Source organism: Mandrillus leucophaeus, unplaced genomic scaffold, assembly GCF_000951045.1.
Source record: "Mandrillus leucophaeus isolate KB7577 unplaced genomic scaffold, Mleu.le_1.0 Scaffold300, whole genome shotgun sequence".
NCBI lineage: Eukaryota > Metazoa > Chordata > Mammalia > Primates > Cercopithecidae > Mandrillus > Mandrillus leucophaeus.
Window position 1 is genome coordinate 2,123,416 of NW_012103144.1, and position 15,268 is coordinate 2,138,683.

The window sequence follows — 15,268 nt, forward strand, 5'->3', positions numbered from 1 at the left end:
ATTAAAAACATTGCAATAATCTGAGGAAAGTAAGTTAAAGTCCCATTTAATATTATGTAAACTTTCACCTTGTTGTGCTCCATACACAGAATTTATAATCCTGCATAATGAATGCAGAAAGGCTATTGTAATAACAATAGCAACAGTACTGTCTTAGAAAGTAACAAAGTTGTCTTTACCCAAGCAAAATATGCACAAAGTAAAATGCATTTATAATGAGAATTCTTCCTTAGAGAAGAGTAAATCTGGGTCCAGAGTATTGTTAATTAATGTTTGACCCCATTTCAAAGGAACTAATTGACACCATCCAACCGCAGAGTCATTTACTGCCTTTGGGACCACTGAGTTATTGATGGTGGTTCAGATAGGCAGAGTAGACAAGCTTTGGCTCAAGCAGGAGCTAACGTTTTCATCTTTTAGCTCAGAGCTTAGAATCTCCTAAGTCCTTCCTCATGGGGTTTTTCTTTGTGTTACAAACTGAGAGTAACCCAAGTGTAGATGAGTTCAACACAGCAGCCAACATCCGCCTCTGGGTGCCTGACACTCTCACCTTGACTGTAGACTGGGCCATACACGGAGAGGCTTTTCTTTCTGCAAAATTGATTAAGATGTCAAACACATTTATAGAACCCTTAGTTAACTATATTCCCGGCTTTGGAATGTTCTTGTTAAAAAGGGATTTTGTCTTTCTACACTGAGGTTAGGGTATGTTTAAACAAAATTTGCCTACGATGTCTTGGGCTAAGGAAAAATATCACATTGTTTGTGACAGATCCAAAAATTTTCTTCAGAAACACAATGGCCAGGCACAGTGGCTCACACCTATAATCCCAGCACTTTGGAAGGCCAAGGAGAGTGGATCACCTGAGGTCAGGAGTTCGAGACCAGCCTGGCCAACATGTTGTGAAACCCTGTCTCTGTTTTTTAAATGCAAAAATTAGTTGGGCATGGTACCACATGTCTATAGTCCCAGCTACTTGGGAAGCTGAGGCAGGAGAATCAATTGAACCTGGGAGGCAGAGGTTTCAGTGAGCTGAGATCACACCACTGCACTCCAGCCTGGACGACAGAGCAAGACTCCATCTCAAAAAATAAAAAATAAAAAAATAAAAAATACAAGCCATCATTCTGAAGAAGAGCTTTTTAAATATAGCTCAACTGAGCAATAGTGAAAATACTGTTTCATCGGTTCTCTTTGGTACAGTCAGGTACAAATTACTGTTAGTCTCAACTGAGCCTGCTGTTTTTTCCTCTACTCCAATCATAAAATACTTCTTTAGCATCATTTAATCACTCATTTCTTTTCCTCTGAATTCCCACTAAAACAGTACTAATCTCATATATGTGGTGGTAAATGTGTTTATTGATTTCATTCTATTAAAAAATTAGTTGGAAGAGTTATTTTTTTAAATGGGATAGGTTTTTTTTCTGTTTTGACATAAATTGTCATTTTTCAGAGAACTGAATTTACCTGTGAACCCATCTGTCCAAAATAAGCCAATATTCTCACCTTGAGGTTTTCTGTTGTTCTCCCTTCCTCCTTGACCAGATTATCAAATAGTAGTTACTTAGTCATCACATTGATACAAGAAGGCTTTTCCTTCTATCTATCTAAGTTTTATTGCTACAAAAACAGATTATACTATCTGAGGTTTCGAGATTATCTATACATCTTGCTGCCTCTATTTACTCTGTCTTCTTAATCAACAATGGTTGGCTATATGCCTGCTTGATACTTAAGCTTCCTTAATGGCAATTTTAAAAGCATTACTAGAACCCTTTCAGATTTCTTAGACAGTAAACAAAAGTTGCTTTACCAGTTACCTGTGAGACTGTTGTAAAGATGCGTGTCTTAAACATTAAGGCACAAATGATATTTTTGTGTTACATTACACTCTTGTGCTGTGAGCCACTGAGTGCTTTTCCTGAACCACTCTTGTGTGGCTGGCTTTTGGGGGCGGGTTCTGAGGCTGTGTGTGGCTCTTGGAGAGAACTCTAGAACCCTGGTGGAAGACTGTGTGCTCTTATATTTCTTCTGCGTTTATTTTCCATTATTTCAATTTTCTTTCTTCTGTGTGCAATGAATGATCTGCATGTGTTGTTAAACTAAACTAAGACTAGACTTTGTTTTTTTTCCAACATAGTCAACTTGTATCATTATTGGCAAAATGTTCCATTGTTTCAAAAACAATCTTTCCAAAATGGTCTCTCCTTCTGTTCACATTTATTGATAGAAGAAATGGATTTAGTCTTCTAACAACACATCATAGGACTTAAAATAAGAAACGTACTTTTCTTTCTTTCTTACAAACCAGCAATCTAGAATCTTTTCTTCTGTTTTGTTGAACATATATTCTATCTGACAATTGGTTACCTATATCAACTATAAATGCAGATGTTTCACACAAACCAAGAACTTATGTTTTTAAATTTCAACAATTAATGTTATGAATTTATTGATTTCTGTAAATATTTATTCTTTGAAGTTCTAAAATATGTTATTACTCAATCATGTATACTAGGTTTTATTGATATTTATTACAGGGGTAGCTATATTCTAAAGAATGTATTCTTACATGCTAACACAGAGACTATCATCATTTGTATGTAATGCCTAGTTCAAATCCAATTTATCAACCTAGCTGTTAAGATCACTGGATATCTTTCAAGCAGCACAATTAAACCACATAGTACTCTCTGCTTAGTCTGTGTACTTTTATATTAAAAACAATAAAGCCAAATGGCTTTGTTTTTATAAAAGAAAGAATCCCTAAGCACTTTCCTATTCGTGAAATGCTTAGTAATGTGCTGCTCTATTTCCCTCACTCCTAGTAAGTTCTGTAGTAATAAGCAGAAGCTCTTCAGAATGTACACCTCACGGAAGCAGAGGTACCCAGCATCCGGGCTATTGACATGAGATTTGAGAATGCCAACTAACCTCAGGTGCATGACCAGGTTACACTGCCACCCCACCTGAGCCCTGTTCAGAGACTCACTCGTTCTAGGGACTTCTTGAATGAGGTTTTCAACCCGCTTGCCTGTTGCCTGCTTTGATACTCTCCACCGCTGGGACAAATAGTCGGCGTCCCGCGTAGAACTGGCAGTCAGCCCTTTGGCGCCTCCTTGTGGTTGGACAACTGCTGAGCTGCTGCACGCACTGAATTGCTATGGCTCAGTTGCCATATTGTGCCTGAGGCGAGAATTTGTAGAATGCTTATCCCATGAAGGGCTAAAACCCTAATTAAGTATAACAATAACTACAGCCTTCTAAGTCCCAGAAGATTACTGTGGGGTTATGATGATGCCACACAGTTCCCTGGCAGGGAACAGCCGGTAGTAGACTGCATGCTAGGCCATTTGAATAACCTGTACATCTGATTCCCAGAGACGGGAGAATTCTCTATTGCAGGGTGACAGTGCAGGCTCTGCTGAGCATGGTCCTCAACTGTAAATGTGGGACTGTACACTAGGAGAGATGCTCCAATCAGTGACCACAGCAATTTTTTGTTACTTTCTGCAAAACAAGATCTCCTTGTTAGTCTCCTGGGGATAATCCTTGGCATTCTTCCTAAAAGTACTGCTACATAAATCTTCTTCAAAAATCATATTCATAGATGTCACCCAAAAAAACAGGAAAATAATGAAAACTTCAGTGTACTAGTGAAGAGTCTATATTTTTAATCAATTCAATGTGTGTTTTCAGTAACAGTCACCTAATCAGCTTAATACTCATGTAATCAAGACGCTCTGTTGATTTTCAAAGGGAAACAAAGTAGAAAAATAATAAAGTGAGCTTTTTGTAAGAGGACACAAGAACCGATCTTTGCCTTGGAAAAGAAAATTTTGCCTGGTTAAAAAGTTCTTGATTAGAATCTTATTCTTAACTTTCACATAATTATGTCAAAAGAGAAAGTGAAAACATTACATTTTTTCTAATTTAGCATGTAATATGCCGAGTTTATTTTTAAATAATCCTCGGAAATCTTTAAAATAATAGACATTAGCAAATATCCATGTAGTTGAGAAGAACAAAAGGGAAATGTTACTTAGAATTTATTTTTGTCAACTTTAAATGTTTTAAATGGTACTAAGATTTAGAGAATATTATTCCCACTTTCCAATTTATTCATAAGGTAATGTCAAAATGTTTCATAGAGGCAATGTTTAAAAATATTTTTATAAGAATGATTTTTAAAATATGTTTATTATAAATAAACCATGGTGGATTTAACGCTAATACTTTCATTTTGGATGTTTTTACTTTTTTAATAATTGAATTTTTTTAATTTTTCATATTAAATGTTTTTATGATGTCTTATCCATTTCTTTATTTAGTTGGCATAGAAAAGAGGTATATCTTGAAAGTCTGAGAAAATAATTTTTCTCAAAAGCCAACCTTTTATGGTAATTAGCATCTGTTAGTTCCAGAAAAGGTAATAGATAAAATAGAATACAGTGAGGACCAATTGTAATGATACCTATGTCAACTTGAGCTATTCATTAATCTAAATTAAGGTGCAGAAGTGAGCATATGCTTCCTGAACTAGATCATTGTAAATTTAAATTATGGAACAGATGTGTTGAAACTAAAAAGAGATTTGAAACTTTTACAATTTAAAAAAAAAAAAAAGCTTGAGAAAAGTAGACATTTTTGGGCACTATCCCTTTGACAGATTTGTTGAAATAATTGAAGGCTTTGGGATGACATGGAAAACCTAGCCTGAGAATGAAAAGATGCGGATTTATGATGTTATTGTTGCTCTTGTTTAATGTAATCTATCATTTAATCACACATGTGTCAAGTACAGATAAACCCTTCCACTGTTGGGATTGTCGTAAAGAACTCTTGAACCCACCTAACCTCATCACCAGACTGCCCCGCCTGTTCTTTGCATGTGCCTTCAGCAAGTCATGCTGGACTTAGCTGTGTCTGCATTTCAGAGGGGAGCTGTCAGTTGCATGGTCAACTTGTTTATTGTTTCCAGAACTCCCTGACCACCAGATCATGATTTGATTTGTTTTCATGTAAACACACATAAAACGTGGTGCCCTTTTAGAATATCGTTTGTTAAGCAACTAGGCATGGAAAAATAAATGTTACTGTTTCTTGTTAGCTACAAAACACATATCCACTAAACACATTTGCTGTTGGCATGCTGCAGTTGGGGACAGTGGACATTGCGGTAAGTGGAAAAAACAAGGCCTCCACTTCGTCTCAAATAAGCCTTATCCATGAGAACGCTGCTTTCATACCCCACAAAGGCCGCGGCATGACTCAGAGTAGCTGCTCTGAGAGACTTCCCTCAGACCCGTTGCCCATGATTTCTTCAGGCCCTGCAGAGTCCTGGGCCTCTCACATTGATGACAGTATCGCCTTCTAATGAATGGCATAATTACACTACAAAGGAAACAAGAAAAAAAAAAAAAAAACGAGAATGGGTACACAAAGCTTCTTACAGTTCATTTGATTTCCATAAGAATCCCTCAGCTGTGTTGCCATGTTTATCTCCATGTTAGAGATGAGGACCCTAGCCCCCATGTCTCTAATCCCAACCTGCCCTTCCTAGCACATCACAGCATATCTCTTGATTAGGAATGTGTGAAGATGCACTTTGGATTTTACGATTGTTGTTAATGCTTCTTTTATCAGCCCACAACAATTCAATCTTAGCCAGCATCAGAGAACTGAATGCCTGAACAAATATAATTTACCAGTAGCTGCCACAGCAAATCAATAACCTGTTAACTAGCAGGAAATTGTGTTAGTGAACATAACATCTCATTCTGTTCATCAGTCATCACATTCATTATATGTTGGGGCTGTTCTATCTTGTGTGGTTTTCATCTCACAAGAATGAATGTAAGCATAAAAGAAATCTAATGTTAAGTGTTGTATGTTTAATATTATGTATGTGGTGCTACCAACTGCTATGAGATTGCATGAATTTATGGATATCATAATCTTGCCTGGAATATAAAATGCATGCCAAATGTAGGTATATATGTAACTGTCATCCCTGTTTACCTGTAGAAATGTCTAGAAATTACAAAGAGATATGCTCCCAAACAAAATATAATTCTTTTAATCTCAGAAGTTGAGGTTAAAGCTAAAATTACCCAACTGTTTTTCAAGTGAATTCCAAAACAGTTCTTGGTTATCTACAGTGTAATTGTGTACAAACTGCTGTATGACCTCAGTCCTTTCTACAATGAATCCAAAAAGGATGTATGTACCTGTAGAATGAGATTGATCTCAAATGAATGCAAATATAGAGATTAGATAAAGCTCAAATCTTAAATAAGGGAAATATAATTGCTATGCTCCTACATGCTGAAAACATCGTCTATTGAAATATATGACCACATGAGCTTCATCAAATTATTTACCCAAGCAAAGTGGAAGAAATTGCTTAAAATGGAATAATCATGCCTCTGTTCTCCACAGTCAGAAGCTGAGTTTTAAGGAGCGAGTGCGCATGGCTAGCCCCAGGGGCCAGAGCATTAAGAGCCGACAAGCCTCGGTAGGTGACAGGAGGTCCCCAAGCACCGACATCACAGCTGAGGGCAGCCCCACCAAAGTGCAGAAGAGCTGGAGCTTCAACGACCGAACCCGCTTCCGGCCCTCGCTGCGCCTCAAAAGTTCTCAGCCAAAACCAGTGATAGATGGTAAGCCCTGTTTTTCCGTAACCATTTTTAATTCGATAGTGAGTGAGATTATGAAGTAATTAATTCTCCATAGTGCCACTTGAAGATAGAAGAAAACAACCCCAGGGAAAGAATTGTTTGTTTGTTTTATTGGAAATGTATTCGTTGCCTTGGGCAAATGTACAGAACATAAGTTTACTTTTGGAAACCACTTTGGCAGCTAAATTTACATTTCAAAGAAGCCGACAAAATGTTGTTAATTCTTCACTTGTATCTACAAATGTATTTATCAGACAAGGGCCACATTAAGATCAATGGGACTGTCATTCTGATGTATATGTGACGTCTGACCAGCAAAGGTCCAAGACCCAGGAACCACCAGGTGCTCTGTGAATATCTTGAAACACAATAAGAGGGGTGATCATTTCTGGTCAACAATGAAGGTGCTCTTTCCCTCTCTCACACACTCCATCTACCAGCAAATCAGACCACTGCTTATCTTCCTTAGAGAGGCTCCTGCTGAAAGTTATTTCAAAGTCTTCCAATGATAAGTAAAATTCAAGTTCTTCTCCCAAGAGGAGTTAACCTATTTTATTTATCATATTATGTAGCAGACATTCACTTGCCAACACATTTTATTGAGTGCCACATAATTTTCATGTTTATAAAATAAAATATTTTATTTTTCATTTAAGATAAGCTTGGCTTTCCTTTTAACTAGGCCCCCTGGGATCTCTTATACTGGGCAAGGAACCAAAATCAAATACCATCTCCCATTAATGCATAAAAACTGCAAAGGCTATCAGTCCTTCTGTTCTCTTTCCCTAAAATAACGTGTATTTTCCCAGGCCCTGAAAGCTCGAGGAATAAAATTAACAACCAGGGGTCATAATCACAATGATCTCAGGCTCCCTGCAGTGAAATCCCTGGAACCTCATTCCACGGGTCCCTCTCAGCTTACTCAGAGGTCCTCAGGGATATCTCTTCCACGCTCAAGTGAGCAACACAAGCCCCCACTTCACGCTTCACTCCACACCCCTGTGGGTCCCATGCTCTTCAGGGCGACCCCTAGTGGCTGCACTGACGTGGCTCCTCCTGGCAGAGCTTGCAGGTCCCACATGGGCGCAGGACGGCTGATCCTGCCGTGCTTCCTCGCAGCCTGTCCTGTGCTAAGGCAGGAAAAACCTCCGCCACCAACACGGGACACTCCTCCATCGAGCCACTTGCAGGATCTGAGTCACTTGTGGCACAGCTTTTCAGTGTCCTCTAGTTTCCTCACTCCCCTCCTAGGATTTTGGCTGAAAGCCCTTGAGCAGCTGAGTCAAGAGTTACCAGTGACAGGGCTTTATGTTGCACTCAAAATAGACTTGCTGAATATAAATGGCTACATCCTTTCTGGAGGGCAATTTGGCAAAATACATTAAAAGTCTTTACATATGTCTAAGTCTAGACACATCCCACCTACCAATTCTATTTCTAGGATATAATAGATACAATGAAACAATATCAGACATTAGAAATGATGCCCTAAATTAGAAATTATTGACACAGAAAGATAACAAAAAATAAATCATTCCATTTATATATATTATATAAATTCATATATCTATAGAAAAAAGTATGGAAAGATTTACAAGAATGTATGAACAGTTAGTTACCTTTGAGTGGTGAGATCACAGTTATATTTTGGTTCTTCATTTTTTTAATCTGTATTTCCTAATTTTTCTACAATGAACAAGTAAAGCTCTTGTAATAAGAAAGCAATAGAGAATTTTCTTAAAAAAAAAAAAAATAAAGCCCTGAGTTTATAAAAACAAAATGATAGGGGAAAAAAAAGAAAAAAAACTAGCCCTTAAAAAAAAAAATTAGCCCTTCCTTTCACACACTGCCCTCTCCCCTGCCCCTACTGTAGGGGCCCTTGCACTGTTACTCACCTAACATCTCTCCTTAAGCTGATTTCCGTCCAAGTGGTAGAAGGAGCAACTTGTCTTAATGGTGGGAACCAGTCTTCGTTGAGTGCAGGCATGGACTATGTAATAATGTTTAACATATTCTACTACAAATGGAACTTGTATTAGTTTGCTCAAGCTGCTATAACAAAGTACTAGATGCCATGCCTTATACAACAAAAATTTATTTTCTCACAGTCTGGAGGCTAGAAGCCCAAGTTTAAGGTGTCAGCAGGGTTGGTTCCTTCTGAAGGCTTTCTTCTGGGCTTGTAGATGGTCTTCTCCCTGAGTCTTTACATAGACTTTCCTCTGTACCCAGCCATGTGCACATTTCCTCTACTTATAAGGATACCAGTCATATTAGATTAGGAACCACTCTAATAACCTCATTTTAGTTTAATCACATCTCCAAAGACCCTCTCTCCAAACAGTCACATTCAGAGGTACTAGGGGTTAGGACCGTAACATATGAATTTTGGAGGGACACAATTCAGTCCATAGACAATGCTCATGCTCACCCACATCACAGCATCCCTGGCAAACTGAGATGTGTCCCTATCTTCATCCCTGGCCCTGTTTTCACACTGTATTAGAAATCACACATTACATATTGCAACAGATCCATATTCTTCTAACATGGGCTTCAAAAAGCATTCAGCTTTGTAATGTAAGGTCCTTACTGTTTGAGTATATTTAAATATAAAATTCATAGAATCTGGATTTTTAATTTGGAAAACAAATTCTCCTTGTACTGTTTGGCCAGAGGAAAAGAATTTTTTAAAGACTCTAGAGTCACCACTATCTATTACAATATTTTCAGTATCTGCAAAGATGTCTCAGAGGTCAGACAGAAACAGAAGTACTATTCTCTACCAAATCACAAATTGGAAAGGTCTCCTGTCATCTATTTTCTAGGTTATTTCATACGATTACAGTTTTGTTTGTTTACAAAAGAATTGCTTCTCCCTTGTTGATGCCCATCTCAATTAATTCTGAGTTTCCCAAGTGACCAGAGGACCAATTGCTGTTCTGTTGAAGTTACTTTGTTGGCTGCCCACCTGCAAGAGATAGGAGCTCCTGCCTCCTCATTTAATCCAGTAGTCCAGAACCTTTACCTCTGATGGAATTCAATGTTGGGTCTTGGGAAACTGGAAGTTCTTTTTTACAGGGAAAAAAATTAAGTAGCTGTCAAATAAATGTAGGCTTCAGTTATACATCTTTACTTATAGTGCCTGTTTAGGTTTTAAGTATTTCTAAAATCTACTTACTACCATAGAAAATAATATATAACACTTGCAGCCAGCTTTCAATTATTCCATGTCTATTTGCCCATTCACTTCTGGGACTGTTTCCTTCTCCTCTGCTCTCCTCACATGTTTTAGGGATTCCATTGCCCATTAACATGCTCAGGAGAATAGATAAATAAAAGAAAGAATAATGAAAACTCAGATCAACCTTTAAATTAATAACTAAAAGTTACATTTGGAAAATAATAGGCCTGCAATTGAAAGACAGTATAATAGAGAAACAAAAAATATTTAGGATTAATCTGTAAATTTTAATAATTCCTGACAAATCTGATACCCTTTTCTGTAGATGGTAGTGTTTTCATAATTTAATGACTCTTTAAAAAGGTTATTAAATATCCATGGCATTTTTCTCTTGCTATTATTTTTAATAAGATTAACATGTTACACTTAAAAGGGGCACAGTTGTCTCTCACTATCCCATACTTGTGTGTACCAGAAAAGTAGAAAGTAGCAGGCAGATGCTGAAGCCACAAATGACAAAGAAAGTAAACTCTAAAGAACTGATGTGGTGTTGTCATACCAAATTTATTTTGACCTCTATGATATGAATCATATTTTTAGCTGAAAAATTCTATAATAAAAGATAGAAATACTCTATTCATCGATAGTATGTAACCCTCTTCATACAATTTTAGAAATTAGGTAATATAGAAATATTTTTGTCAAGTATATGAGTAATAATAATGATAAAACTAACATGTATTGAATTCTTCCCAGTGGCATGTGTTGTTCTAAATTCTTTACCTCTATTATCTTATTTAATTCTGTCAATACCCCTGTGGAGTAGTTGTGGTGTTATCCCCATTTTATGGATGAGGAAACTAAGAGTTGAAGCTATGTAACTTGCCCAAGGTCTAGCAGGTATGAATAAAGGAGCCACAATGCACATGCAGGCAATTGAATTTCACCGTCCTCCTACAAACGTATTCTAAGATATTCTCCTAGATGTTATACCAATTTCCCTTTAAGCATCTTTCATTTCTTCTCCTCCCCCAATCCCCACCACCCACTTCTTGCCTTTGCTCTTCCAACTTCAATCAGTCAGATTCCCCTTCCCATATCAGCCACTTGACCATGCCACTATCCCATCTTTCTCCCAGCCTCAGCTGCCAAACCTCTCAACTACATCATCTCAAGGCAGCCAGAGCTAGAAGATTAGGCAAATTGGGGAAATGGCCTTTCAATGACCGTTCTCTGTTTTGATCAGGTATCTGGGAAGAGACTCAGGATGACAGCCATACTGGTCTGTGTCTATTTTCCGTGGGAGGGAGGCCAATGGTAGGGTCATCTGAGGCCTGTTTCAAGATGCAAAAGATAGTGTCAGAAGATGCACAGGTGTTGCCAAGAGACAAGCAAGTGGAAGGTGGCAGATTGCAAGTAAGAAATGTAGCAAGCAGCCAAAATCCACAAGAATGATACAAAGGTAGAGCTAGGAGAAAATCTTCGGATTTCTGGTGACTAGTTTGCTACGAGGGAGTCCTACACTTACTGAACCCCACTGCATTTGGGAGTGCCTTGCAGAATTGCAATCAAAGAGTACAATAACCTGGACAGTGAAGGAGAAGGATGTAGCTTTAGGGAACTCCACCTTACAGTGCTTGATATTAGCTAAACACAACATCCTGTAGTAATTAGCATGTTCCTTCCGGAAGTTGTAATAGATTTAAAAATCTGTCTCACATACTTGTATAACCGTGCATGTTTTAACAAATTTAACATTGTTTCTGCTTAAGGAGAAATTGCCATTCCTGCTGAGCAATCTTCAGTGCTCATGTTAGCTGCCATGGAAGGTACATCCTCATCAGGTGTTTATGGGAAAGACTGGCACAGCCTGGGTCCAGGAGATGTTTAGGGTTCACCGGGGGGATCTGGGTGAGATGAAGATGTGGAATATCTTCCGATTGTGGGGGTCCCTCAAGGCTAGTCCCTTTGTTCCAGGCACTGATGGTAATTCCTCTCTCTTCACTACCCTTCATGTTCCTTTCTCCTCTCAGCCACTGTACCAATTAGGATGCATTTAGCAGCAGGGCACGAAAGAAGCAGATTCAACTACCTTAAACTATAATGCAATTTATAATACATAGAAAGAGGCTCGGAGATAAGACAGCTCTCCACAAGCCTCAGGGCTCTGGCTTCATTTCTCTGATTCTGTGAGTCTTCTTTTGACTTTTTCCATCTGTCTGCCTGCCTCCTCCTCAGGCTGGAAGCAAAATGGCTACAGCAGTTGCAACATCTTCTCTAGATGCAACACTTTCAGAGGCAGAAAGAGGCCATCTTATGTTTGCATCTCTTCTTAAAATTGAGGAAAACTGTCCATTCACATATATTTTGCAGAATCCTCATGCCTAAAACAATCACTAGCATGGAGGATGGGGCCACCATCATTGGCTGTCACCAGTCAGGACCCAGCAGCTGGATCTCGGCCAGACTCTCCTAAAGCACATGATCAAGTGTGGGGGGAAGTAACTGGATAAATTTAAGGATTTAGTTTTGGGGACTGGATTTGGGGAAAGCAGCTTCCCATAGTGTAATATTTGATATAGCCAAGAAACCTCTTACACTTTGGGTTGAGGGTAAGGAGGCAGCATGTCCTTAACCATGGTGCTTTCTTTCAAATATTCTGTCTATATGTCATTTCTGTTCCTCTAAATGTCTGGGCTTTTAAAAACATAAAAGCCAGATTTATACTTTTTTTTTTTTCACTTTTCTCTCATCACATCATTTCCATGAGACAGCAAGCATAGCCTAGAGTGTCCCCTTGAATTTCAAATGAAAGGCAAAGTGGGTAAAGGAACAACTAGCAAAAATAAATAAATTCGTATTTCAATCATATAATCCTTCCTCACATACAGTCAGCCCATAAATGTTCTATCACCACCACCACTGAGGGAAAACCGGTACAGTTCTCTTCCTCTCCACCTCCTCAGCAGCTTCCTGACACCTCGCTCCTCAAGCTGTTTCTCTTGGTGACTCCTTCTTCCTTCTGAAGTTAATAACTAACCCAGTCTCACCTAAAAATAGCAAAAAAGTAGAAATACACCATGTGGGGTGCCAGAACCCTCAAGTCTTCTTAAAGATAGTTAGCTCATCCTGTCTTCTTTTAACCTCTACCTAGGTTCTAGGCCCACCAGTCTACCACAACCCTTGTTTGAGAATGTCAAGATCAGTGAAAACAGTGAGAAAAAGGCAGCATTTTAATGCAATGGTTTTGACAACTATCCTGAACTAACAGTCTCTTGTATCTATAATGGCCTATTTTCTTCCAAGCAGTATAAATCACAGACTATCAGTATTTTATATTTGACTAATTTATGCACACGGACTTTCATCTTACACTAATCCTCTTTTATGCTTATTTTCCAATGGCATCTTCCTCCCTCATGTTTTTCTCAGTCTCCCCAGTTGACATTTTTGGTGTTTCCACAAAATGCCAAGCACCACGCCGCACTTAGCATTTTTCCTGACTTTCCATAATGATGGCCCAACTTCAGCCAGGCCTTGATTATAATTTTCCACATGATGCTTCCTGGCACTTTCTGAAATTGCCTGATAATGACTCTGCATTGTGTTGACAGAAATAATTCTTGTTAAAGCAGTATCCTATTAAGGCTTCCACTTAACCTGTTTGTGCAGATTTCTGGCCTGCGATTCTGACTGAGTAGGGCACCCATTCCTGTCAGCCTCTATTTGTAACAAAACCTGAGGGTTTTCTTTAATGTTAAGAACAAAAGGATTTATTGAAAATGATTGGATCTAAACTCTAGAAATTTATTCTCCGTATTTAACTCTATATTCAGCGTAGTTGCTGGAGTAATTCTATGCAAAAGCCTACAAAGGGTATTCAGTAGAATTCTAAAACGCACTTTCAGTTCTTCCTTAACTTATTAGTAAAAACCATTACCTGAAGAAATTGTCTCAATTCTGATCCATAGGTGGCTTTTTTCTTTAGTTGTCCGGGTTCTTTATTCAGTCCCTCAGGCATCTTCATTCAAAGACATATCCTAGTCCTCTGCTAGGACCACTGGGGACCATGTTAGAGGCTGGCTACCACAAATGCCTTTAAATAGATTATGTCTTTTAAATTGCAGATTTCAACCAGTCCCTATTGTCTTTCCAGGAACCCAAACCACCAATCCCCCATTCCTTTCAACCTCTCTGTTACCTACCTGCCTTTAACGGCATGAGTTTATAACTTCTAGTCTAACCATTTCATGCCCAGTATCCTTTGTATTGTATCTCAAAAAAAATCCTGGCCTCAACCTATAGCTATGCAACGTCATATGTACTCTTGTCCCCCTAAGATCTGCTTCTCCTATTGGGTGGAGAGTGACCTCTCAATCTCTGGTTTCAGACCCCAAGTGACTACGTTATTTCTAGGATTTCTGAGAATAGTTGTGTCTTAGTTTGTTTGGGCTTCTATAAAAAACATACCATAAACTAGGTGGCCTATAAATTTACTTCTCACAGTTCTGGAGGCTGGAAGTCCAAGATGATGGTGCTGACAGATTCCGTGTCTGGAGAGGGCCCACTTCCACATGAAGGAAAGGGCGAGGAACCTCTTGGGTCTCTTTTATGAGAGCACTAATCCCATTCATTAGGGCCCTGCCCTCATAGCCTAACCGTCTCCCAAGACCCCACCTCTTAATACCATCACTTTGAGGGCTAGGGATTTAACATATAAATTCTGGGGGGACACAAACATTCAGACCATAGCAGGTTGCTTCTTCCATTACTTTTTGTGAAATGCTTCTTCTTAGTTTTTAGTGACGGGGAAATACTTTTCTATTTTGATTTGACTGAAGTTCCACCTGGCTTTCTACTCTAACCCAAGTGCTCTTTGTATTATAAAACAGGATTTCTGTCAGATTTCTCTAGATTCTGTCCCAATGTTTGTTGTTACTCTACAGTGCTAAGAAAAATTATATTCCGTTTCCATTGGTGGATAAAATAGCTCCCTGCTTGAGCTCTGAGTGGATTTCATCTCCTCCCTTCCAGCAGAAACTGAGCTGCCAAATGACCTTCAAGTGCCGCGTTAACCATACCTTTTGGCTTCCGTAGATCCAGGTTTCATTGAGAAACCCAGGGTTATAAACTGGAGCTATATATGTTGTTTCATCAACAAAGTGTGTGTGCACGTGCACATTGATACTTTAAAATGAATCCAAATGCTATATTAGTTATCTATTGTTATATAGCAAATTACCCTCAATTTAGTGGTTTGAAATAACATATAATCTCACAGTTTCTATGGTCAGGTATCCAGAGGCAGTTTAGCTGAATGGTTATGACTCAAAGTCTCTTATGAGGTTGCAGTCAAGCTCTTGGCTGGAGATGCTGGAAGTGGACCCATTTCCAAGCTCAACC

The 15,268-nt window shown here is 38.6% G+C and overlaps 1 protein-coding gene and 1 long non-coding RNA gene across 4 annotated transcripts in view; one reads left to right on the top strand and one right to left on the bottom strand.

Moving 5' to 3' along the window:
* KCNQ5 (potassium channel, voltage gated KQT-like subfamily Q, member 5) overlaps window positions 1-15,268 on the top strand; it is a 565,034-nt gene that overhangs the window by 488,628 nt on the left and 61,138 nt on the right. The window contains exon 8 of one of the 3 annotated variants that reach the window (XM_011987106.1): window positions 6,446-6,666. The exons of 1 other annotated variant lie outside the window; for it this stretch is intronic. In XM_011987106.1, coding sequence (XP_011842496.1) covers window positions 6,446-6,666 — 221 coding nt within the window. Of the gene's footprint in view, window positions 1-6,445; window positions 6,676-15,268 lie in introns of all 3 variants that reach the window. One more of the 3 variants, XM_011987104.1, reaches the window with a different exon arrangement.
* LOC105544542 overlaps window positions 7,816-15,268 on the bottom strand; it is an 8,976-nt gene continuing 1,523 nt past the window's right edge. The window contains exons 2-5 of the long non-coding RNA XR_001006780.1: window positions 9,653-9,779; window positions 8,580-9,178; window positions 8,304-8,370; window positions 7,816-8,040 (exon numbers count right to left, since the gene is read on the bottom strand). This is a non-coding gene — a long non-coding RNA (uncharacterized LOC105544542). The remainder of the gene's footprint in view (window positions 8,041-8,303; window positions 8,371-8,579; window positions 9,179-9,652; window positions 9,780-15,268) is intronic.